The sequence below is a fragment of the Macrotis lagotis genome, chromosome 1 (genome assembly GCF_037893015.1).
Source record: "Macrotis lagotis isolate mMagLag1 chromosome 1, bilby.v1.9.chrom.fasta, whole genome shotgun sequence".
Taxonomy (NCBI): domain Eukaryota; kingdom Metazoa; phylum Chordata; class Mammalia; order Peramelemorphia; family Peramelidae; genus Macrotis; species Macrotis lagotis.
This window is the reverse complement of record NC_133658.1, coordinates 910220630-910246429: the sequence shown is the minus strand read 5'-3', so window position 1 is coordinate 910246429 and position 25800 is coordinate 910220630. Positions and strand designations below refer to the sequence as shown.

The window sequence follows — 25800 nt, the reverse complement described above, 5'->3', positions numbered from 1 at the left end:
TCACTGGTCTCAGTACACAAGAAGGGAGGTGGCTAGGTGGTGAAGTGGATAGAGCACCAGCCCTCGAGTTAGGAGGACTTGAGTTCAAATCCAACCTCAGACACTTAATAACCGAGTTGTGTGGCCTTGGTCAAGCCACTTAACCCCATTCCCTTGCAAATAAATAAACAAATAAACAAACAAAAAAACAAACGAACAAACGATAGATGATAGATAGATAGATAGATAGATAGATAGATAGATAGATAGATAAAAGCTAAAAAAAAACACAAGAGGGACTATAATAATAAATTACTCCTTCTCTGAGTGAAAGCTTCATCTTTTCCAAGACAATCCCTCTTCCATATAAGGCAGATGGGAAACTCCCTGCAAAGAGTATTCATCATCCCAGAATGAGCACTCCTTGGTCCCAAGAAGTAACCCCATCAAGACCAGAAGGGATTCCCTCCCTTGCCCAAGGGGGAAGCCTCACTTCTGTCAGTGGTTCCCATTTGTTCCATGCCAAGTGGAAGAAAGAACTACTATGTGTCACTGAAAGAAGCCTCATAAATGCCAAGGGACTTTCAAGTGAATGGAGACCCTTCACCTGTCACAGTGGTTGCCAGTGGCTAGTCCATACCTACTCAGAGACCACATTGTAGAGTTGCTTGAATCTCAAAATTAATATCTGGATAGCCCCCAGATCAAATATTTTATTGTCTTCAGGACATATCTCCATTATCCTTCCCTGGTCCCCAGAGGAAAACCTCTGTTATCCTTGGATAAATTGTCTTCATTCTTTTTTTTTAAAGGTTAGTACCTTCTTTTTTCTTTTTTTCCCCCCCCAATCTTGCTTCCCTCCCCCACCCCCACCCCACAGATAGGTCTTCATTCTTAGATAAGAAGATAAGCTTGTCCTCAGGGACAAGCCTTTGGTCCCAAAAGTCCTAGGATGTGAAGTCTGTTGTCACTCCCTTCTTAGGGTATTGCTGACAAAGCCTACTCCTCTGACGAAGGTAGAAACTGATGATGACAAGGGAGGAGTTGGAAAATGGCAGTGATTCAGGTCATCAGATGCTTTTCTCATCCAGATGAACATAAATTCATCATAAGTTAGGAACCAGAAGGAACCTCAGAGGTCATCATGGCAATGCAGAAGAAGAAATTGGGGTGTCAGGGAGGTGAAGAGACCAAGGTCACAATGGTATTAAATGTGGATGTGGAATTTGAACCCAGGACAAATAGTCTAAGCTGTCATGGTGTCCTTCAGGTCTTACCAAAGTTATAAAAAGGGGATTAAAACAAACAATCTGGGGTGGCTAGATGGTGCAGTGGGTAGAGCACCAGCCCTGGAGTCAGGAGTACCTGAATTCAAATCCGGCCTCAGACATTTAATAATTTCCTAGCCGTGTGGCCTTGGGCAAGCCACTGAACCCTATTGCCTTGCAAAACAAAAACAAAAACAAACAAAACAAAACAAAACACAATCCCTTCTCTGACTCTTCCCACTAACCAAAGTGACTTTTTCATCAGCCCCCTCTAGGAATGGGGAGGTAGGAAGGGGAAACATAAGCAAGCCTAGGGCCTTTCCTGGGAATAATATAAATGACTCAGATTCTTGAAATACTTTAAAGTTTGTAAAATGTTTTATACACATTATCTCATTTGAGTTTCACAATTCAGACTGCGATTAGTCTTATTTTACAGAAGAAGAAACTGAGACAAAAACTAAATGACTTGAAATTTGAACCCAAGTCTTCTTGTTCCAAGTCCAGAGTTCTACTCATTATTCCACCCTGCCAGTAGATAAATCATCAGAGACCCAAGCCTATGTTGGTAAGCTTAGGGATGGATAAGGAAATGATGAGTGGGGAGACCCTCAGAGTCTAAGAGGAGGAGGCTTAGAGAGGAAGAAAAATTGGAGGAAAGTGCTGCAAATGCTCATATTGGGGGATGAGAAAAGACTGGGAAAAGCCTGGGAGGCAGAGAAAAAGTGGTATTTGAGAATGGAACAGGAGGCTCAGGGACTGGAGAGGAAATGGGGAAGAGCTAAGAGAATTCCAGTGGGCTTATGGGAAGGAGGATGGGAGGGAAGGTTAAAAAAAAAAAAAAAAGAACTGTGAAAATAGACCTGAGGAAGAATATCTCATAGGCCTTGAATGGAGATACAGATCCTCCTACCCCTATACAGGTGCCCCTGTTCTGGGTGTTTCTCACTCCAAGAGACAAAGACAAAGGTCAAGGAATTTCTTTACTCCAAGTGGAGTAAAAATTGGGAAAGAAAATACAAATGTCTGGGTCTCTAAGGGCCAGACCTCTGGGTCCTGAGGTGATAAGAGTTGAGGGTCTAGATGACAGAAGATGGGGATGCCCAGGGCTCCTGGATCTCTTAACAGAACATAGACTAGGAATCTACATGCCAGTGTCTCCTTAAATCAGTTGTTTTTGATGATGCTATTGATCCATTGGTTGTATTGGTAGAGGTTGGTGTAGACACCAGGCCTGTTGGGTTGTCCACAGGGAATATCCCCCCAGGATACCAGGCCTTGAAGCACTTCATTGCAGACCACAGGGCCCCCCGAATCACCCTGGGAAGAAAGAATAATTAAAGAGAGAAAGGAGAGATAGAGATAAATGAGAAGAGTTGGAGACAGCAACAAATAGAGGGGGAAAAAATGACAGGAAAGACACAAAAAGAAAGGGAGTCAAGACAGAGATAAATAGTGAGAGATGGGGACAGAAAGAGACAAATACAGATGGAGAGACACCTCCCACATACATTTTTCTATTTCAATCCCTCCACTTTTCTGTAACTGTCTCCATTCAGTCTTTCCCTCCCTCACCTGCTCCCCCATTCTGTCTACTATCTTTACCTCCATTCCACTATCTTTCATTTAGTATTTTCCTCTGTCTTCCTCCCTTATTTCTCAGATTGGGTGAGGCATTCTAGACTTACCTGACAGGAGTCCTTGCCCTGTTCATCTCCAGCACAGAACATGCTAGAATTGATCTCTCCAGGGTAGGCCTTCTGGCAGGCCTTCTGAGATAGGATTGTGACATTAAGACACTGCAGGGCTTCAGGATAGTGGACTGGAAAATCAAGTGGTGGGATCAGAGACTTCAGCTAGTACAACCATGTCAATAAATTCATAGATTATAGAGTTGGAAGAGAGTCTAAGGGCTAAGATCAAATCCAACCAAGATCTTTTCTTGGAGGGAGGGGGATAGTGGGGAAAAACCAAGGCCCAAGGGTGTTAAGATTCCTGCTGAAGAACACACAAGGGGGTGAGGCAGCTAGGAGGCAAAGTGAATAGAGCACCAGCCCTGGAGTCAGGAGGACCTGAGTTCAAATCCAGCATCAGACACTTAATAATTACCTAGCTGTGTGACCTTGGGCAAGTCACTTAACTCCATTGCCTTAAATAAATAATTTTTTTAAAAAAAGAACACACAGGGGGTTAATAGCAGCAGAAGAAGATCTTGAACTGAGATCCTATGATGCCGAATCCAACACTATTTCCAGGTAGCTATGGAAACAGACATGGAGATGGACACAAATCTGACTGAGAAGATACATAGAAAGAGTCCAAAACTTACCCTGAGGGCTGCTTGTAGTCCCCCAACCTGAGACAATGCAGGTGGTCCCAGCAGTTGGAGCTTGAGTTGAGATGTTGATGGGTCTGATGCTTTTTGAGACTGAGACCTTTGTGTTCAATTTAATTAACATGAGGTCATTAGAGTGAGCTGGCCGGGTATAGTTGGGATGGGGAAAGGATTGGACACCACTCAGAATCTTCTGGCTCTCCTCAGACCCATGGAGGCAATACCGGCCCAGGACAACAATGTAGTTGCTGCAGGAGATGATAGACAGGTCATTCCTACACCCTCACCCCAGCCCTACTCTCATGGTCAATCCCATAGATGCCCACCTAGTATTAGAGTTCTATTTCCATATCTATTAAATGATGAGCTATTGGACATCTACAAGTCCTCTCAATTCCATATCCTGTCTGGTACCTATGATCTGTTTTGGTAGAGATGTCACAGAGATAGTTGGAGAAGTATGTCTAGAGCTTAGAAGTTCCATATTGGAGGGAGTCGGAAAGTAGATTCAAACCCAACCTCAGATATATATTAATATTAAAAATATTTACTTCTAAATTTGAGATGCTAATATTTTGTTTCCATGCCACACAATGAGGAATGTCATAATCTTTGTGAGTCTGTTTCCCTACATGGAAGATGAGATTGACGAAACCTGAATATCCATTTCCCAAGATTGTGAGACTCCCATGAAAGGGAAAGAGGAAGGAATTGATTATCCCAATATTTGATTCTTTAACAACCCTGGCAGATTCTGGTTATAGGTGATCTCCATTGGAGAAATGAAGTAATGGAAAGCAGAGGAGAGGTGACTTGCTCAGGGTCTCATGGTTAATGCCTGGGATCAGATTTGAACTCTGGTCTTCCAACCTCCAATGATAACAATGCTAGTGATATGATAACAGAATACTGTATCAGAACACTTTGCAAACAATAACTCATCACAGACTCAACTCGGCAAGTAGATATTTACAGATGAGGGCATGGATATTCAGGGAACAGAAAGGACCTGACCAAGGTCACACAGTTATGAAGTGTCTGGGGTAGGGTTTGAAGCCCTTCAGGACTCTAAGACTCAATCCACTAATCCATAGGGTCTCTGAGTTATGATCTAGTGTCAGAGACAAAATCTGAATCCAAGTTCTACTGATTCCAGATTCACCACTGTCACTTATCCTTGATTCCCCACCCCTTCTGCCTTCCCTCCCATCTTCAGCTTCATCTCCATCTCTCCATTCTCCTTCCTCTATCCTTCCCTCCCCTCCACCTCTTCATTCTCATCTCTCCTCAGCCCCTTTGTTCTCTTCTCCTCTCCCTTCTAATCTCTATCCCTCCTCCTCATCTTCTTTCTTCTCACCCTTTCCTCTCCTTCCTTCCTTCCTCCTCCTCCTCCTTCCTCCTTCTTTCACTCTCTCTACCCTCCAGCCCTCCTCTCCCCTTTCATCTCTCTCCTTCCTCCTCATCCTCACTCCTCCCCCTCCTTCCTTCACTCCCCCTCCCCTCCCCATCCCCATCCCCACCCCCATTCTGTTTTCTCCCTCCTCACTTACGGTTTCTGGCAATGTGCAGCTGTGATCACCCACTGTGGATGGATCAGTACTGCCCCACAAAAGAGTCTGTCTGGCTTCAGAAACAAAGCTGCCTGCCAGGGTTGGGTTCGGGGTTGACATTCTATGCCTTGTAAGATGCGATCGGTAGTATCCCGAACAGTATTGGTGTCCTGGCAGGGTTCCATCGGATCTGTGCTGCTCCTGTCCTGCTGAGGGCTCCCTTGATCCAGGCAGGCCTCGTTCTCCGGGTGGGCCCCATTCTTCTGGCCTGGGGGGGGGGTGGTGGAAGGAAAGTTCATGATGAGGGAAGGTAGGGACAGAACATGGGATAGGGCCTGGGCTCAAGAAATGAGACAGGATATAGGACTTAGGATGGGATTGGGTGTTGTTTGAGTGAACAGCAGCAGGTTGAGAGGGGGGCGGACTACCTCTTGGGTAGCTGGGCCATTGAGGTAAGGGACTAGCAGTGAGCCCCTGCCCCCTCTCCCCAAATCCCCTTCACCTGCTCCAGCTCACTGCTCCCCTTTCCTGACAACCTGCTTGGAAACAGCCACACTTTCGTGAATCTGTTTAGCGTAGTGTACATGCCTGACCTGTATTAGAATGCTTTTCCGTCAGAGGAAGGGGGAGGGAAAGGAGGGAGGGAGAAAAGGGTAAACATGAAAAAAAAATTTGTGGGAAAAACAAATTAAAAATCAAATAAATAAACAAACCAATTAATCACCCAATTAGACAGAAAACCACCAAACTCAACTGGAGCCTTTAAATCTGACTTGTCTTTCCCATTATTATCTTTTGCTGAAATGACGAAGAGTGTGACCATTTACTCCTTCTTTCCCCTGATTCCTCTGAGCTTTGCAGATCCAACTGCCCACTCTCTCCTTTCACTCTCTCCTTTCTTTTCCTTTTCTTTTTTTTTAAGGGTTTTGCAAGGCAAATGGAGTGAAGTGGGTCATTACTAAGTGTCGGAGATCGGATTTGAACCCAGGTCCTCCTGACTGCAGGGCCCGTGCTTTAGCCACCGCGCCACCCCCCCCCCCCTCTCCTTTTCTTCAGAGACTCTGAACCCTCTTGATTCTCTCTCCACTCTCTAGGCTCTGCTCCTCACTCTCCTTCCATTGCTTCTTTCCAGCTAAGTCTTCCCTCAGAATCTATCCTTACTTTCTTCTCCCCTCTCCTCCTTCCTTCTCTTCTTCCTGCACCTCTTCTTCCTCTTTTTTCTTCTCCTCTCTTTTTTTTCTGTCTCTGTATCTCTGTGTTTCTCTCTCTCCCTTTTTTCTTTTCTTTCTCTGTCTCTCTCTTCCTTCCTCCGTCTTCTTTCTCTATCTCTCCTTCCCTCCTTTTCTCCTCCTCCTCCCCCTCCTCCTCCTCCTCCTCCTCTTCCTCTTCTTCTTCTTCTTCTTCTTCTTCTCCTTCTTCTTCTTCTTCTTCTTCTTTCTCTCTCTCTCTTTCTCCCTCTCCTCTCCTCTCCTCTCCTCTCCTCTCCTCTCCTCTCCTCTCCTCTCCCCTCCTCTCCCCTCCTCTCCCCTCCTCTCCCCTCCTCTCCCCTCCTCTCCCCTCCTCTCCCCTCCCCTCCCCTCCCCTCCCCTCCCCTCCCCTACCCTACCCTCCCCTACCCTACCCTCCTCTCCCCTCCTCTCCCCTCCTCTCCTCTCCTCTCCTCTCCTCTCCTCTCCTCTCCTCTCCTCTCCTCTCCTCTCCTCTCCTCTCCTCTCCTCTCCTCTCCTCTCTCTCTCTCTCCTTCCCATCTACCTCTATTCTATATCACACACATACATCCATTCCATTCTCTCCACACACTTTTGTTCACATACTTAACCTGACAGACCTGGGTCTCCCATGATCAACACTGACATCAAAAGTGCCAGGGTCCAGGTCCAAAGGAAACCCACTGGAGGCATCATCACTGCACCTGAGATTGGGAGATAGGAGGTGGGAGAGGAGGAAGTCAACTTCTAAGACCTTATTCTAATGATAACTCAAATTTCTCTAATATTTTTGATTTCCTCAAAATAATTCAAGGAGGTGGAGGGTGCAAGCAAGTATTACTGTGCCTACTTTACAGATGGGAAAATTGAGGTTTAGGTCAAGCAATCAAGATCACATTATCACAAAATAAGTGATGAAGATGGGCATCAAAGCAAGCTGCTGTTTTCATGGGGACATAGATCTGGAATTGTAAGGTGCTTTAGAGATTATCTAGTCCAATGACCTTATGAGTTCCAGAATCATTAAGTGAGTTGAGCAAGGTCATATAAGTAGTAATTAACAAAACCAGAATTTAAATCACCCAGTTCTGATTCTGGACTCAAATCTTTCCATCTGCCTCAAACCCTGGCAGAGCCCTTGATCTCCAGTTTCTTTCCCCCATACCTCGCCCCTCCTCTCTCTGGGCTAAAAGAGGTCTGCATTTCAAATATTTAGGGAAGGCCCAAAATGACACTGAAGGAGTAAATCATGAATATAGGCAGAAGAAGGTTTAAAAAAAATCCCACAGAGCGGCTAGGTAGTACAATGGATGGAGCACTGGCCCTGGAGTCAGGAGGACGTGAGTTCAAATCCAACCTCAGACACTTAATAATTATCTAGGTATGTGGCTTTGGGGAAGTCACTTCACCCCATTGCCTTGCAAAAACCTAAAAAGATCCAAAGAGTGGCAGAGAGAGGAAACAACACAGATCTCCAGGATAGAGATTTTTTTAAAAAATGGGTACAGAGATCCAAAGAGGGACTGGGCTGAGGAGTCACAGAGAGGGCCATAAGAATCATAACAAAAATGGCCACAGATATCCAGAGAGACAGAGACAGAGAACGAGAGAGAGAGAGAGAGAGAGAGAGAGAGAGAGAGAGAGAGGAGAGGTAACAGAGATAACTGCAAGCACTCAAAGAACGGCAGAGATGGGGAGCCACAGAGATAAGGGAGAAATATAACAATGATGAAGACTAGACCCCAGGCCAAAGAGACAATCAGAGACAGAGAAAGAGGGGGCCCCAGTCAGAGCACCCGCCCACCCAGACCCAAACAAATAAACAAAGAGCCAAAGCAAACAAAGAAAGCCCAATGGAGTGGTGGAGGGAGAGCGAAATAAGGGTGCAGAGACATTCCGAGCTTAGAGGAGAACCTGAGAGACAAAGGAGGTGAAGGGGACGAGCCGGTGCAGGCGCCCGGGCCAGTCCCCAAGGGAGAATAGAGATGGGCCAGAGCCCCTGCGCATCCTTGGCCAAGGTACCTGTGGGTGGCCTCAGGGGCGGCAGGGTAGGGGGGGGCTGGCTAGTGCCTACCAAAGCTCTGCCGGGCTCCCCTCCGCTTTCGGGTCCTGCAGCCTCTGGTCCTGGGTTCACGTTGTGCGGTAGCCTCCTCCCCAGCTTATAACCGGCTCGCCCCACCGCCCCTGCCTCCTGCCCCCGGTCGCATTCCGTACCCGAGGGTGAGGCTCCTCGGACTGGGGGGGGCAGGGTTAAGGTGAACGTATCTGCCCTCCACCCTCGCCCCCGCCTGCCTAGAAGGCTGCGGCCGGACCTCCACAGGGGGCCCAGCCAGCAAAGCCTCCCCCAGGAGGGCCGGCCAGGGAACGGATTGGGGACCTCGGACCCCGGACCAGAAAGCCCGGGCGGGCTCTCGGCTCACCTCTACCTCGGGGTCTCGCGTTACAGTGTTTTGGAAAGTTTAAAATGATAAAGGCACTCCTCCGGGGTTCTCTCTCCCTCCCTATCTCTCTATGGCTCCAGTGTCCCCATTTCGGAGTCTCGGCTTGGCCGCATCTCCACAGCCCCGAGTTTCTGCATCTCCGACCCCGTGGCTTAGTCTCTGGGTCCCCAGGACTCCTGCGTTGCTAGGTCTTTTTGTCTCCATCTATTTAGGAGAGCGACTCCCTCTGGGTCTCGGATTTTGTCTCCCTCTCCCAATCTGATGACTACGGGAAAGCCGCCGCATCCCTGGGCACACCCTTCCAGCTGGCTGGGGGGGGGGGGGGGGGGGAACAGAGGGAAAAGGGGGGGGGGTGTTGGGGAGGGAGGGGGGGTACAGAGACCCTGGAGAGGGGAGGGAGTCCTGGAAGTGTGGGGACTTGGCTGGAGCTCAACTGAAAGGAGAGAGCACAGTAGGAGGGGAGGGACCCGCCCTGATGGGGAAAGAGGCTCAGGCTGGAGGCTGGGGGCAGGAAAGGGGGAGGCACAGGAAGGGACGGGGCTCTTTCGGAAGCCCCGCTAACGCGACGTCCCTGTCCGAACCCCGGGGCGCTATCTGTGACCCTGGATGCTCCTCTCCCGCCCCTCTCTCTGGATCTGTCTATCCCTCTCTTCTTTTCGCCTCTTCCTCTTCCTCGTCCCACTTTGCTTCCTCCTCGTCTTGTTCCTGTCTTCCTCTGTTTCTCTCCACCTCCCTCCTCCTTCTTTTCCTTTTCTCTTATCAGTCTCCTCTCACTCCCTAAATTCCACTCTCTTTGTCTCTTTCTCCCTTTGTGTTTCTGTTTCTATCTGTTTCTCTCTTCCTCTGTCTGTCTCTCTTTTGCTCTATCTAGCTCTCTGTCTCTGCCTATCTTTCTCTGGCTCTCTGGCTCTCTTTGTCTCTTTATCACGTCTGCTTCTACGTCTGCCTCTGTTTCTCTGACTCATTCTCTCTCTGTCTCTCTGTTTCTCTGACTCATTCTCTCTCTCTCTGTCTCTCTGTCTCTCTGTCTCTCTGTCTCTCTGTCTCTCTGTCTCTCTCTCTCTCTTTCTCTGCCTCTCTCTACCTCTCCTTCCATATCTTTGAATTTCTCCTATTTCCATTTTCCCATGCCTTTCCCTTTCTGGCCAGGCCAGTCCCTATTTTGTGCACACTGACTCGCTCCCTTTCCGCGCCTGTCTCCCTTTGCCAGGTCTCTCTCTTCCCCTCACTTGCCAGGGCCCCTCTTTTTCTCACCCCTCTAGCTCTTGGTCTGGTTTTTTTCTGTTTCTGCCAAGCCTGTCTTCCCCCTTCTGTCCCCCGCCTCATCCTGAGCCTTTGTCCGCGTCCGATCCGGGCTCAAGTTAAACCGAACCGGAGTCCGCTTTCTCCTCCTCCTTCCTCAGATTTTTCCAGAGCCTTTCTGGTCTTCCCTACCCCTGGGGGGACAAGGCAGCGGCAGAGCCCAGATTCCAGAAGGAAGTGGGAGTAAGAATTAGTCAGGAGGGGCGGCTAGGTGGCGCAGTGGATAAAGCACCGGCCCTGGAGTCAGGAGTCCCTGGGTGTTCAAATCCGACCTCAGACACTTAATAATGACCTAGCTGTGTGGCCTTGGGCAAGCCATTTAACCCCATTTGCCTTGCAAAAACCTAAAAAAAGAAAAAAAGAATTAAGTCAGGAAGACCACAGAATTGACCAGGAGAAGGGGAAGAGGATTTGGGGAAGGTGAGAGGAATATGGGCTGTAGAAGTGAAATCTTTGAGACTGCACAACCCAGGGCTTCGCAGATGAGGTCTGCAAAATTACACTGGCCAATTAGCACATCTATGTTTTCACAAGCGTCTAACTAAAATTTAACTTTTTCTTTTTTTTCAATCGCAAATGAGGATTCCAAACCATTTTTCTGTAAAGGGTCCATTGTTTCACCAGATTGGTAAAGGTGTCCATCACACACACACACACACACACACACAGAGAGAGAGAGAGAGAGAGAGAGAGAGAGTTTTGATATGACCTCTAAATCTTAGAAAGGGAAAAAAATGCCCAAGAAGACTACTGATGTTGATTAAGGGATCAGATTGGATTGAACAGAAAAGACATTATTTATGTGGAGTAAATTTTGTTTTATTGAATATGTTAATTTTCAGTATATTACTTGTGGCAGGAGAGGGGGGAAAAGGACTAGAGTAAGTCTGACACATGAGAACTTGGAACCAGCCAGTACAGTCAAATGTCAGAAGTTTCACATGGTGATCAGTTGGCTCGAATCGTTCTTCGGATCCAGTCACAGTATCGGCACACATCAGTGTAGACTCCTGGCTTCTGGGCTGAGCCACAGGGAAACTCCCCCCAGGACACCAGACCTCGAAGACGTCCCTGACACACGAGGGGTCCTCCAGAATCACCCTGGAGAGAGGAGAGACTGTGAAAGACCCAGAGACACATAGAAAGATACAGAGAGGAATGGAAACAGAGGCAGGACAATGAGGCTACAAAGAAAGACTTAGAGGGAGAGGTAAAGAAGGAGAGACACAAAGACAAAGGGCTCTGTAGAATTGGAGACAGGTGAAGACATGCTTAGGGATTAGACAACCTCTCCTGTCCTGTCCCTAGCCTGACCTTGGAGAAAGCTCCTCATTTGTCAACCTGCTTACCTCTTTGCTTCAAATCCTCCTTTTTGTGAGAGTTCCTATCCAAGCATTCTTCCCCTTCCTCTTTCTGTTAGACATTGCCCTCTAAAATTACTTTCTATTTACAATATGTTATATTATATTATATTATATTATGCTGTTATATTTTTATGCCATATTATATTATGCTACACTATGTTATATTAATTTGTTATGTTGTGTTATCTTACGTTATGCTATATTTTATGGTAGTGTAGTGGTTATAATGCCAGACCTGGAGTCAGGAAGATTCCTTTTCCAGAGTTTAAATCAGGACTCAGACCCTTACTAGCTGGGTGACCCTGCACAAATCACTTAACCATGTTTGCCTTAGTTTCCTCATCTGTAAAACAAACTGGAGAAGGAAATGACAAACCACTCGGGTATCTGTCAAGAAAATCCCAAATGGGGTCATGAAAAATCAGACACCATGGACAATCAACACATTATGTAAAGTTATGTTATGTTATACTATGCTATGGAATGCTATATATTTTAGGGTTCCCCATCTGTTCTCTCCCACAAGAAGGGAATTTCCTTAAGGACTTCTGTTTGTCTGTCCTTGTCATATTATCTGATTCCAGGATAAATCATTAACAGATGCTTGCTAACTAACTGATTGCTTATGGCACTGTGGAATCCTTAGGTTCTTAGTGTCACTTTCATTTTCTTAACTCCTTCTTTCTCTCCCTCTTTCTTCTCTCTCTCTCTCTCTCTCTCTCTCTCTCTCTCTCTCTCTCTCTCTGTCTCTCCTCTCTCTTTCTCTTTCTAGCTCTGTCTCTCTCTGTCTCTCTCCTCTCTCTGTCTTTATCTCTCTCTCTCTCTCTGTGTCTGTCTCTGTCTCTGCTGTCTCTTTGTCTCTCTGTCTCTCTCTTCTTCTGGGACTCTGTTTTTCTCCCTACTGCCAGTTTTCTGTCTCTGGGTATCTCTTTGCCTCTCTGTTGAATTCTGAACCTGCATCTCCCCAACTTGCCTGACAAGCATCTTCTCCGGTCTTCTGTTCCCCTGCACACACCATATTGGAAGTAATCTGGTTGGGATAGGCCTGCTGGCAGATTTTATGAGGCACCAGGTGGACAGAAGCACACTGGAGTGTGTTTGGAAAATGGCCTGGAGAAAGTTGGAGGAAGAGACATCAAAGTACTGGTATTGGGTCACACAGTTGGAATCTAGAAGCTACTAATACAGTTATTTTGCTCAGCCATATTCTAGAACTTGCCTCTCCCACTATTGATCTTTCCCTTAAGAGGCTCTTCCAAAGAATGCTTATCTTACCAATCTTCCCCCCCCCCAATTTTATCCCCTCCTTTATCATTTCTTCTAATCACTGATTCCTTCCAAGTCTGGTGTTGGCCCCTCCCATTACAAATACCACCCACCATGGACCTTTCCCACTATTAGCTCTCTCATCATTGGTCTTTATCATTACAGATCCCTCCAGCTGCTGTTTTTTTCTGTGTCATGCTGCTTGTTCATCCAGGTTCATTCTTATTCCCCATCCTGCTTCCCTTAGATTGAGGGCACTCTTGATTGTCCTCTACTTCCCCAAAGAACTATTTCCCCTATCATCAAAGTCTTCCTCTGTTTATCACCACTTATTAATTGTTCTTCCCATAGACATTGGTCCTTCCCAACATATTGCCCTCCCCCTTGTGATTTCTGTCCTCCCACTGACCCTCTATATCTGTCTTGCCCCAGCCAGAGATGATGCAAGATGAGGTCAAATTATCTGTGCAGTCTGATTCCCATGGAAGATACAGGGGCTGGATAAAAGGAGTCACAGTCACAGCCTGAAGTAGCTTCAACAGCATAATGTCATTATCATGTTGGGATCTATCATAGTCTGGATGTGGGATAGTCTGGACTACTTTCCTCAGCTGCTGGTTTTTCTCCCACCGCTGAATGTTGTGCTTGCCTAGGAAAACCTGTAAATTGCTGAAAGAGAAATTCTGGTCTTTCCTTGGGCCCTCTGACCTTGATTAAGGACCCATTACTTCCCTGGGCTGCTACAACCATCCCTTGATTATCATGATACAACAAAGAAGAGAATGGGGCTGAAGGTGAAGGTCGCAGTCACCCATAGTTGCAATCATCCCAAATATATAGTGAGGAGGAAGTATATACTGGGGTCTAACCATAATTTCTCCCATCACTGGGTCAAAAAACTCACGGTTTATTACAGTGAGCAGCTGTAAGAACCCACTGGGGGTGTATGAGGACTCCACCACACAGCAAGCGGTTGGAAGAGAAGAGAGCAGCCTGGTAGGGGTGTTGTTTTCCTTCACAAGGGTGGGCAGTGAAAATCTTATCACCTTCCTTAGCCCAGGCTGTGGAGGAAGAAATACTACCATAAGGTCACCCCCAAATGTAACCTTATCCTTTCTCTGACATTCAGCAAAATGCATCTTGATCCTTGTCTATTCTATAATCTGCTCCCCCCACCCCGCTTCAACCCCTTAACCCTTCTGTATTTACATCCCGATTCACATCCCCTCTTCAAATCCCATGACTATTTGCATCTTTACTCTAAATCTCATCCCCCCCTCTTACCTGTCTCCAACCCCACTTCTCTCCCCAAACCCATCTTCATGCTCATCTTCATCCATTTCCTCAATTCGATGGCCAATTCCATATATGCCCCATCCCCATCCGTATCTTCATCTTTCACCCCAGTCCCATCCTGACCCAAAGTCCTGTCTCCATCCCTGTCCTCATCTCCAAACCTGTGGTCATCAGCATCAAGGTGAACATCAATATCTTCATGACCATTCCTGGGGGAAAGAGGAAGCAACTTGATTGGTTCCTGAAATAGACTCCACCCCTTTCTAACCCTGATTCTTCACTCTAAATTGGGATACTGACTCATTCCTGGTGACCTTAGTCCTGCTTTCTCTTTGATAAATTATCATCTCTCCACTTTGAACTCATCCCTCTTCCCCAATTTCACTTGACTCATCAATTCTCTTTTCTAATCTTCAGATGACATAAGAACCAAGACTTCTGGTTTCTTGTATGGTCTTTAGAATCATAGAACCTCATAGTGAGAAAGGACCCCAAAGAGCAACATCCCCTCCAAATGGTCATCCAATCTTCTCTTGAATGACATTGAATCACTCATTTGACCCCAGATAAATCCCTTCCTTTCCTTGCTGCTCTATAAAATCATCAAGGAGGCAAAAAGAAGAGGACAAAATCACTTGACTATTTTGGAGCTCAGTTTCTTTTTCTGTAAAACAAGATTCTTTCCCCCCACCAGAAAATATTCTTCCAAGGGGCAGCTAGGTGGCATAGTGGATAAAGCACCGGCCTTGGAGTCAGGAGTATCTGGGTTCAAATCCAGTCTCAGACACTTAATAATGACCTAGCCGTGTGGCCTTGGGCAAGCCACTTAACCCCATTTGCCTTGCAAAAAGACCTAAAAAAAATATTCTTCTAGACTCTAGATAATCAGGATAATCTCTTCATATTTTATTAATCAGAGTTTCTCTGTTCCCCTCCCAATGGTCTCTCTATTCTCTTGATTTTTTCAGGGCTTCAAAGAAGACTGAGGAAGAGGCTTCTGATCTTACCTGCTGAGTGGAATCCAGATGGAGTTCTGGAGAGAAACATACAGAGAGAGGAAAAAGAGCAAGGCAGAGGCAGTGAGAAATGGATGTAGAACCAGAGACAGAAAGAGGGAGAAATGAAGAAATTAGAGGGAAAGACAAGAGGCAAACATACAAAGAGAATCCCAGAGGCAAAGAGGCAAAGCCTGAATTGGATTGGCTAGGGTACCCCACCAGGAGGAATGGGTGATCCTGGACTGTCTCTCTCAGAAACCCATCCTCACATCTTGCAGTTCCAGCTCCCTGCCTTTTAACCCCTGCCTGCCCGGGGCCCTAGGCACTCTCCACCCCATTTCTGCCCCGCCCATACCTCCCCCAAACATTCTTCAGCAAACTAGAAGCCCTGCCCTCTGTTACCCTTTGACCTCAGACACCTAGGTTCTGCTGGCTTGAGGTTTGAATACCTAAGCACCAAAGAGGTTTGAAAATTCAGAAGAAAGATCCCAGGATCTTGGAGAGAACATTAGTTTGTTGGTAGATGGGGGTAGGGAAGATAAGATGGTAGATGCCTATATCCTCATGGTGGCAGGTCCTAGATGCCTAAGCTCATAGGATCCTAGCAATAGAGATGAAGGGGAGATAAGTGATGATATAATACAACCCCCACATTTTTCAGACAAGGAAATTAAGACTCAGAGAGAGTAAGGACCAGAGGACAGGTTAAGGTGTGATTGTTCAATAGGGCAGAATACAAGGTCCTTGATGGAATAGATTATTGAGAGACTCTAGATGCCTGGGTCTCTGAGGGGGTGGAGACAGGGATACTAATATCTAAGTTCAATGGGTTTGGGGTTGACTCAATCTCCTGCTGGTAAGTCCCTGGATGGACACCCACAAAGTCAGTAACTGTGTTGGTGTGTGTCACAGGGAGGGGCCCCCTCCCCCAGCCTGGAGACAGGGTGGGGGGGCAGAGGAGCAGGAAAGGGAAGGATGGGGAAAGGAAGCAGCAGGCCAAGAACAATAGTCCTGTGTTCAGACTTGACTGATTAGATAGTGCCCTACCAGTCAGGTACTCTCTATTCACCCTGAGCCTCATTCCCATTGAAGTACAATATCAATATTTGTATAATCCCTGTATGGAAGGAGTCCTTGACACCTTTCTGGGCCCTGAGAAACTCCTCAGAAATATAACTTTGGCTAGGCACCTTTGGGTCTGAAAATAATCTGACAGGACCCAAATGCTTGACTCTGGGGTCACAGATATACCATAAATGTGTCTAAGATTCACGAGGCCCCCTTGTTAGCCTAATTATCTTGCTGTATCTGTAAAATTCCTGCTTCCTCCCAGGACTGCTTCCCCTTCCCCAGATGCAGCTGGAACCATAAGATAATAAAATTCACTCCCTCAAACTTGTGGGAAGCCCTGGAATACACGACATGTTGAGACATAACACAGAGACCCTGACCCTTTCCCACTCTGTCTAGTTCCCTATCTATACTGAACCATGTTTACATATGTTTGTAGTAGTACAGAAAATATATCTAACTGCTGTCTTTGCTTCTGTCTCCTGCTTGCTCTCAGTACCCCCCCCCAAATACTATAAAAACCCTATCCCCTGAACACTCAGGGACTGTCTGATTTGGGTCCTCTTCATCCCCAGGCAGTCCCTGGGAAATTAAAGATTCCCAAACTTATCAAACGCTGGTCTCCATCTTGCTCTTTGGGTTCAACACCATCTCTAACAGGATAGGTAAGACATAATTCTGTTTATCTTTCTTCTTCTCTCTAACTTTCTCTCCCTGTGTCTTTTTCTTCACTACAGTTTAGTGAGACTTCCTTTCAGGGTCTCTATGTCTTCATCTAGGATTCACCATATGCCTCCTGAATTTATTCTGTGTGTTATCTATGTTATATGTATTTTACATGTTCTCTCCCTCCTCCTCCTCCTTCTCTTCTTCTTCTTCTTCTTCTTCTTCTTCTTCTTCTTCTTCTTCTTCTTCTTCTGCTCCTGCTCCTGCTTCTGCTTCTGCTTCTGTTTCTCCTTTTTCTTCTTCTGCTTCTTCTTTCTTCTTCTCCTCCTCCCACTCTATTTCATTCTATCTCTATCTTTCTCTTTCTCTGTTTCTGTCTGTCTCTCTCACTCTCTTCCCCTCCTTTATCTCTTTCTTTTTGGGGAAGAAGCAAAGAAGGGAAAGGATTTTTTACACACACACACACATGGATATATACATATATATATATGTGTGTGTGTGTGTGTGTGTGTGTATACATATATATATATATATATTTGCATGCACATTGTGTATCTGTGTATTTCATTCCATAATTCTGTTTATCTTTCTTCTTCTCTCTAGCTTTCTCTCCCTGTGTCTTTTTCTTCACTACAGTTTAGTTCTCCCTTTTCTCATTCAAGGATTTTTTTGGTCTCTTTCCAGGGATCCCTATCTGTTTCTTTTCCTCTGTAGCTTTCCTCTGGCCTTCAGTTTGGCACCCCAATCAAACTGGAATATATATATATATATATATATGTATATATATATATATATACATATATATATATATGAAGACCCAATGGTCAGAACCTCAAGTTTCTCATCTGAAAATAGGAATAATAACACTAGGAATACTTACCTCATTAGGGTGTTATAAAGAAGGAACTTTTACAAAGAGATGCACCTTTGAAATGTTACAGGATAGGATTTATTATTTTTGCTATCCCTAAAGACAGGGGGAGAAGTCAAGACTTCTAGAACTGACTCCACCTTAACCGTTAGGTATCTAGGTGGCACATGGATTCATTATCCTGAGTTCAAATCAGGCCTCAGAATCTTACTAGCTTTGTGACCCTGGGCAAGTCATTTAACCCTGATTGCCTCATTACTCACCTATAAAATGAACTGGAGAAACCACCTCAGCATCTTTGCCAAGAAAACCTGAAAAGGGATCCCAAAGAGTTAGAAACAACTGAACAATAACGAGAAGAGAAATGTGAGTGAAAATAGAGTTTGGGAGGATCTTGAGGCAATGTGGGAATATGTGAGAAATATAAAAGGGATTCAAGTACATGTAAGTGGCCTTAGCGTCTCAAGAACCACACAGATTTCTACTTTCCAATGGCCAGCCTAATTAGGCAGACAGAGACTCCTCAACAAGTATCTGTCCATTTGAAGAATGACTCTTTATTCAGAGTAATCCAACAAAGACCGTGTTCTTAAGTTTTGTGTAGCCTTCTTCCCAAGTGAACTGTCAGAGTGGCAGAAGGTCAGTATGTGCCAAGAATCACCAGTTTTTAGAATATTTATCAAATGTAAATTGCTTATTAGTGCTTTTCTAATTATGAGATTTCCATCCAGTACAAAATGGTATTGAAAAAGTTGAATGATGTAAATCTTTACATCTTTGCTATAAAGGAAATCAGAAGGAAGGTGTATGTAAAAAAAGAATGATTCATAAGGTCTTTCTTGGAGAGAAAGAGAAATGAATTGGAATTCACTTTATTATATATCCAGGAATAACAAGAAATATTACTTCTTGAGCTATTTGATCATTATATATTGCAATTTCCATGATACAGATCAGCAAAACACACACACACACACACACACACACACACACACACATATCATGAAAATAGCTACTGAAGCAACTAAGTGGAGGAGTGGAGCATTAGGCCTGGAGGCAGAAAGAGACCTGAGATCAAATCCAGTTTCAGATATTCATTGTGTGATCCTGAGCAAGTCATTTAATCTTGTTCTGTTTTGTTTTTCTCATCCATGAATGGGTATAATAACACCTACCTCCCAGGGCTATTGTGAGAATCAAAGGAGATAATAATTGTAAAGTCCTAGATACATAATAAACGCTATTTAAATGTTAGCTCTCGTAGGTATATGTGCGTAAATGATGAGTGCATATTGACCGATTTCTCAGATGCAATCCAGAACTTTCTTCCTTCTCTTCAATTCTGTTGTGAACAAGCAAGTCATCAGGGAAGATGATGCCATGACAATCATGTGAATTGGATTTGAGTGTGGGGGTGTCAGACTGAGTCACCAACCTCACTTTCTCCTTCAGAATCACTGACTCCAGATGAATCAGGACAACTAGGGATAGTTGAGACGCAAGGCAATCACAGTTAAGGGACTTGGCCAAGCCGGCAAGGATCTCGGAGTCTGGATTCAAGCTCCCATCCTCTTGACTCCAAGACCAGTGCCCCTTCCTTAAAGACTTATCAAAATAATGGAGAAGATAACATGTAAACAAATACATACAAGTAAGCTATGGTGGCGCAGTGCATAGAGCACTGGCCTTGGAGGCAGGAGGATAAGAGTTTGAATTCAGCCTCAGATACTTGATATTCATTAGCTGTGTGAGCTTGGGCGAGTCACTTGACCATGATTGCCTCACATCCAGGGTCATCTCCATGTGACTCATGTCTGACCAATGGACCCAGATGACTCTGGAAGAGAACGTGAGGCTGGTGACAGCACAACCTGCCCCCCTCACTCAAATCCAATTCACATGCTTAGCATGGCATCACCTCCCTGATGCTGTACCCTTCTTCAAGAAAGAAGGACAGACGTCATAAGTTTTGACAGTGAACAGGGCTCAGATTGAAAAGGAAAGAAAGTTCTGGATTGTATTTGGGAAACTGGGAAACTCTTTCAATGACATGAAACTCTCTCTCTGTCTCTGTCTCTATCACTGTCTGTCTGTCTGCCTGTCTTTCTCTGTGTCCCTCTCTTTCTCTGCCTCATTGTTTTATTGGTCTTTCTACATGACTCTGTCTTTCTCTATCTCTTTCTCTCTACCTTTGTCTATGTCTCTCTCTTTGGCTTGCTGTGTCTCTCTGTCTCTCTGTTTCTGTGTGTGTGTGTCTTTCTATCTCTCTCACTCTGTGGCTCTAGTTTGTCTCTATTTCCCTGTCTCTGTCTCTGTCTGTCTCTCTGTCTCTGTCTGTCTCTCTGTCTCTGTCTCTGTTTCTCTCTCTCTCTCTCTCTCTCTCTCTCTCTCTCTCTCTCTCTCTCTCTCATTGAAATTATGGGTCATTGAAGTGGAACAGATGGCCAACAGGAAATTGTGCATGATACACAGGTCAAATGGTGCTTGACCAGGAAAAAAAGTGGGTCATTCTCATCATTCTCATAATGTACCATAATTGATGGGCAACATATGGATTACAATAGTGTTCACTTAATGTCCAAATTAATTATAAAGAAAATATGAAGCAAAGATGCTCTCTGCATTCAGAGAATAAATTCAAAAACAGAAGTAGAGAAAAATTTTACATACATATGTAGATGTGTATATTTGATGTAGCCATCACTAGGGTGGGGGAGAGGAAAAAGAAAAAAATAGAAATTTATATAATAATCTTATTATGTATTTAAAAGGAATAACATTGCACATAATAGACTCACAGTTTCATGTAAAATCATCTTTTTATTATGTTATGCTATGGAAATATTTATTTTGTTCCATAAATTAAAATTTTAATAATAATAATAATGATAACTTAAATTAATAATAAAATACAATAATAAAAACTTACACATTTAGAAAGACTGAGAAATGAAATCGAGTCATGCACAAGATGAGATATATATAGGTATAGATATAGATATAGATATCTATACATATAGATAGATATATATTGTGTATGTATTACCCATATACATACATATGTGTATATAGTTGGCTTTGTTCTCAAAGAGGATCAAAACAATATCACTTCATTAGAGTCAAATTATAATGTGTCTGACTGTGGCTGATCAGATCAATATGAACCAGGAAGGCTCTACCCCAGGTCAGGCACAAATACTCCATGTGAACATTTGGAGCAAATTTTCTAAATTTGCACATCTCACATTTCCTTTGAGTTGCTTCCACTCTGCCTTGCTTCCAGAACACAGCACCCTCTCCAATGAGGGCAAGTCATGCTGGGCAGTCCTGGGCCAGGGTCTTCCATGCTCCACAGTCAATTCCAAATTTCTTCAGAGAGACCTTTAGAGTGTCCTGTCTTTTGCTGACCATCCTCCCTCCCCCCATGAGTGTTTGCCCTATGTGAGTTCTCCATAAAATAATCTTTTTGGCAAGCATACATTTTGGTATGCAAACAACATGGCTAGCCCCATGTAGTTTTTGAGAAAGGACCTCAGTGTTTGGTAGCTGATCCTGCTCAGTGATCATCAGAATCTTCCTACAACAATTTAAATGGAAGTGATTCAGTTTTCTGGCATGACTCTGGTACTGTCCAGGTTTCAAAAGTATACAACAATGAGGTCAGCACAATGGTTCTGGAGACCTTCAGCTTGGGGGGGGGGGCAGGGGGGGAGAGAGAGGCAGAGAGAGAGACAGAGACAGACAGAAACATCACTATTCTGGGGATTGATGCAGTCAGTACAACATTAATCTGGAAAATCTTACCATCTGAACTCTTCCCAAGAGATATCTCCATAATTCTATTTATCAAGGAATTTTATATAATTTTAAAATGTGTATGTAGTCTCTTTGCATTCAGAAAATTCTTTTGTTTTTTAGTTTTTTTGCAAGGTAAATGGGGTTAAGTGGCTTGCCCAAGGCCACACAGCTACGTAATTATTAAGTGTCTGAGACTGGATTTGAACCCAGGTACTCCTGACTCCAGGGATGGTGCTTTATCCACTGTGCCACCTAGCCGCCCCCTTTCAGAAAATTCTTAAGGCTACATTTGGTTCTACAGAATCTCTTGGATCAGGTGAAAATTTCTTATTTTGTCCTGGGTACTTGGTACCCTATTGACACACATTCTGAACGATGAAGGATCAATGATGTACATCTAATTCATTCACTAATTGAATATGAACATTTTGAAGGTTGGAGACTTAAGAGAATAAGACCTGGTAGAAGACACATTCAAGTGAGGAGCCATAGACTAACTCAAACTCAGTTCATTGGAGGAAGGACTACACATCCATGGGAAATCCTCAAACAGATTTATCATGGTAACTGGCATATGATAGATATTTAATAAAGACTGATTGATTGATTGATTGATTGGGAACATCAAAGCCCGGGAAATTAAATCAAATAGACAGCACCCAGTCATTTCTGGACCAAGCTCCAAGAATTCCATCCCACTAAAGTGGAGAATCATTAAGAGAGAGACTAAACAGGAACCATGAAGGCCAGAGCAATGCTGTGGAGGACTATCCCCTGATCTCTGAGTCCAGAGAATTATGTGGATTCTATGGGTATGGAGAGAGGAGCTTACTGTCTAGCAAACCTAAGTGCTTTCCCTTTATAAGGGATCTCTGCTTAAGGTAGAACTCTAGATTTACAGCATTGTGGGATCTGTGGGCATTGGAGATCATCGGGGCTTGACTCTAATAGTGTCCCCCACCGACCCACTCACAGCAGTATTAATAAGTCTAGAAGACAGTTTAGATACCCAAATAGACTGGAAAGAAAAAGAGGACTATTTCCTCTGTTTATTCTTTATAGTTGCATTTTTTCTTTAATCTTGAAAAATAAATAAAGCCTTTTGATAGTCAACATTTTGTCACAGTGTTTGCAAGGAAAGTGGGGGTCCTTTTCTTTTGGTCAGAGTCCCAGACATGACCATATTCTGCTATTCCCTAGGGAAATCTTTAGTGTGAGCAAAATGGACCAAATTCCAATGTTTTCAGTGAGATCCTGGATGGAGGAAGAGGAGGCAAATATAGAATGATCAGTGAAAAGTCTCCAAGACAGAACCCAGTCCCTAGAAACCCAGAAATTTAGTTCTGAATCAGATATTAATAAATATCTTCAATATACAATGAAGTTGGAAATAAGTAAGGGATATTTGAGGTAAAGGGAATATAGAAGGATGACACTGGGAATCTGAAGGGATTTGTGGGTTTAAGAATAAAGATATATGTATGAGATATCAGGGGGTTCATAGAAAAAATGGAAATTACAAAGGGAATATGGGAGAGATATTTGGATGACATTGAAAATTATAAGGGGGGATAAATCTCTAGTAAAATCCTATTCCAATATCTCACTGTGGCAATGGAGGTAATCCAAGGACCACAGAATGTAGACTGGACCTACAGACACACCTTGGGGGAGCATTCCAATTGGGGCATCAAGGGCCTAATGTTACATAAACAAACTAAATGGGTTTATGATACAGTCCATGCTTATTACATTCATACTGTTGCTATTGACTTGATGTCATTCAAATATTCATTTGAGACTATGGGGAAATCCTCTCCCTTCTTACCTCTCCTTCCTTGCTGCAGGGTCCATCACTGGGAGTTCCTTCAGTTGCCCCGTCATCATTACCTTGATAAGACTCTCCTTTAAGCATGGTATGACTTTTGTCAACCAATGAATAAAAGGCAATGTTTAACATGACCAATGGGAGGATATCACACACTTCTGCAGAACTATGAGAACTCAGTTCCACAGAAGCATCCTGAAGCCATAATCATGGTCCTGAGACCCTATCTGAAGATTTAATCCCTCAGATATCAAGGAGAAAGAAGAAGGGGAAGGATTATAGTTACAACCTTATGAATATAACAGTTGGACTTCATTGAAGATGCCAATGGGGGCAACTCTCCAACTTGGTAGATCACAGCACAATTTCATTGGATACCATAAAGACAGAGGATCAGGGGTTTATGACTGGAAGGGGCAGTAAAGGTCATAATGTACATTCCTCCTTTTTATTTTTAACAGATGAGAAAGCAGGTTCAGAGAATTCAGGGACTATTTTAGAGAAAAACAGGTTCAATGAAATTAAGGGGAGAATCTCATGATGATTAAGTGACTGAGACATGATTTGAACTCAGATCTTCCTGATTCCAGTTCCAGCACTCTGGTTACCATAACCCACTTATTAAAAATGAGAAAGGCCACATGATTCAATAGAAAGAGCATTATCTCTGAGTCAATGACCCCTGGGTTCAAATTTTGTCACTGATGTTTACTACCTGGGTGCCTCTGGGCAAGTCATTTGTCTGCAGAGACCTCAGCTTCATTTTCAATAAAAGAAAGGTATCAAAAAAAAAGATGCATTGTGGTGGACTTCTTTCCATATTTGGCTTTATGATCTACATCTATGACCTATGTGACCTATGTCTACCCTTAAGCAAAATTAAACCAAATGCAAAAGGATACAATCAGGAAAAAATATGCAAGACCAAACAAGCCTCCAGACCAAAACATGGTAGAATACAGTCTACAGTAGATTCCCTGTGGATATCTTTCTCATTCTCCCCTGCAGCTTCCACAAGAAAGTAGGATGATCCTGGAAGAAATATTGTAGTGCCCTTTTAGGAAGATTTGCATCAACATCTGACCTCCATTTGTAGAAAAGTGGCATGAGTGCAAGCCCAGTTCTTCTGACATCCCTGCCATGTGACAAAATGGATGATGGTGATGTCTATGGATTCTGTCAAAGAAAAGATGAATATTCATGCAAATGAAGAGTGTAGTGGTTAAAAAGACTTGAGAGACATAGATTTGGGCTAATTTAATCATTTTATTCATGAGGTGAGCAGTTTCTTAATAAAATAATGGTCATTTGACCTTCTCTGTTAGACTGAAGACAATCAGTGGTAGACTCAGGGTTTATATGTTCTTTTGGAAAAGGGGTAGCTAGAAATTCCGGTTAACACAATAGGAGGTGAGATTTATTACAATGAAGGACTGAGAGTGAAATTATGTCATCTTTGAACAGAGAAGCTATCTCTAAACTTGGACCACTCAACCAATTTGGGGCTAATTAAAGAATGTATACATTCTGCCTGAAGATGATGACATAGTTGACAGAGTGGGATCCCAGTCCAGTTTCATTGCTAGTAATGACCTTCAAGAGACCGAACTTTTAAAATTAGAACTTTAGAAAAGGAGGAAACACTCTCCAAAATCTCCTCAAATCATTAGATATCAAAAGTCATTTCTTTCAAAAGAAAGGGATGAGTGGATAGAGCACTGGCCCTGGAGTCAGGAGGACTTGAGTTCAAATCTGGCCTCAGACACTTAATAATGACCTAGCTGTGTGACCTTGGGCAAGTCACTTAACCCCTTTGCCTCGCAAAAACTAAAAAAAAAAGAGGAAGGGATGAGGATGTCTGTTTGGATCATACCTCTCTTGCTACTGGTTTTTTGTTTGAGGAAGGACCTTTTCACGACATTTCTCATCTATTTTCCTCATCTATTTTCCTCTCCATAGATTTTTTTTAAAGATTTTATTTGAGTTTTACAATTTTTCTTCCAATTTTACTTCCCTCCCCCCACCCCTGCCATGGAAAGCAATCTGTCATTCTTTATTAAAAATGTGAAATTTTTTAAAAAGGTCATAAAACCAAAAATAAATAAATATAAATTCAATGGGAAAAAATCCATACAATATAGTATCACCAGCAAATTTTGACATGGGATGATTTCTAATAATAACTTTCAAACTTTTTTTGACTTTAGCACTTTTCTTTTATGATTAATATATTTATACATATATAATCTATAGCAGATTACTCACTGTCAAGAATAGCAGAGAGGAAAGGGAGGGAGAAAAATGTGGAATCAAAAATCTTACCAAAAAAATGAATGTTGAAAATTATTTTTGCATGTATTTGGAAAAATAAATGAATAATTTTATGTTAAAAAGACTTTTCATTTGCCACCAAGTACACTGTAGTGTACTTTCTAGTTACCAAAACTGCTAATCAGTTTCTTCCATTTAAATATGAAGGATATAGTTTCTGTAGATTAATCTAAATGGCTAAATGCCATTCAACTAAGAAATTGTATGGAAAAATAAATTACCATCAAA

The 25800-nt window shown here is 43.6% G+C and overlaps 2 protein-coding genes across 3 annotated transcripts; both read right to left on the bottom strand.

The window, feature by feature from the left end:
- Positions 1–1637: 1637 nt before the first annotated feature.
- On the bottom strand, positions 1638–9062 carry KLK5 (kallikrein related peptidase 5). Of its 2 annotated transcripts, none has more exons than XM_074219524.1 (6): positions 8363–9062; positions 6961–7044; positions 5133–5400; positions 3577–3830; positions 2936–3069; positions 1638–2567 (listed from the first exon to the last, which is right to left on the bottom strand). In XM_074219524.1, the coding sequence occupies exons 2-6, from the start codon at positions 7034–7036 to the stop codon at positions 2415–2417; spliced, it is 885 nt and encodes a 294-aa protein (XP_074075625.1). In that variant the 5' UTR covers positions 7037–7044; positions 8363–9062; the 3' UTR covers positions 1638–2414. The 2 variants fall into 2 exon arrangements, with proteins under 2 accessions (XP_074075625.1, XP_074075624.1); XM_074219523.1 differs by having other exon boundaries at positions 8415–9062.
- Positions 9063–10896: 1834 nt separating this feature from the next.
- KLK6 (kallikrein related peptidase 6) lies at positions 10897–15260 on the bottom strand. The gene is made up of 6 exons (XM_074219526.1): positions 15017–15260; positions 14171–14218; positions 13618–13774; positions 13123–13382; positions 12421–12557; positions 10897–11184 (listed from the first exon to the last, which is right to left on the bottom strand). The coding sequence occupies exons 1-6, from the start codon at positions 15054–15056 to the stop codon at positions 11032–11034; spliced, it is 795 nt and encodes a 264-aa protein (XP_074075627.1). The 5' UTR covers positions 15057–15260; the 3' UTR covers positions 10897–11031.
- Positions 15261–25800: the final 10540 nt, after the last annotated feature.

What these genes read in the sequence shown, in the direction of transcription:
- KLK5 (XM_074219524.1), bottom strand. Translation starts at nt 7,036, where the DNA reads ATGATGCCTCCAGTGGGTTTCCTTTGGACCTGGACCCTGGCACTTTTG. An exon ending in GTTGATCATGGGAGACCCAG is followed by an intron (nt 5,401 to 6,960) that starts GTCTGTCAGGTT and finishes CCCCCCCCCCAG; the next exon opens with GCCAGAAGAATGGGGCCCAC. An exon ending in AGGGCAAGGACTCCTGTCAG is followed by an intron (nt 2,568 to 2,935) that starts GTAAGTCTAGAA and finishes CTTTCTTCCCAG; the next exon opens with GGTGATTCGGGGGGCCCTGT.
- KLK6 (XM_074219526.1), bottom strand. Translation starts at nt 15,056, where the DNA reads ATGTTTCTCTCCAGAACTCCATCTGGATTCCACTCAGCAG. An exon ending in ATCTGGATTCCACTCAGCAG is followed by an intron (nt 14,219 to 15,016) that starts GTAAGATCAGAA and finishes TCTTTCCCCCAG; the next exon opens with GAATGGTCATGAAGATATTG. An exon ending in GCTGCTCACTGTAATAAACC is followed by an intron (nt 13,383 to 13,617) that starts GTGAGTTTTTTG and finishes TTTCTCTTTCAG; the next exon opens with CAATTTACAGGTTTTCCTAG.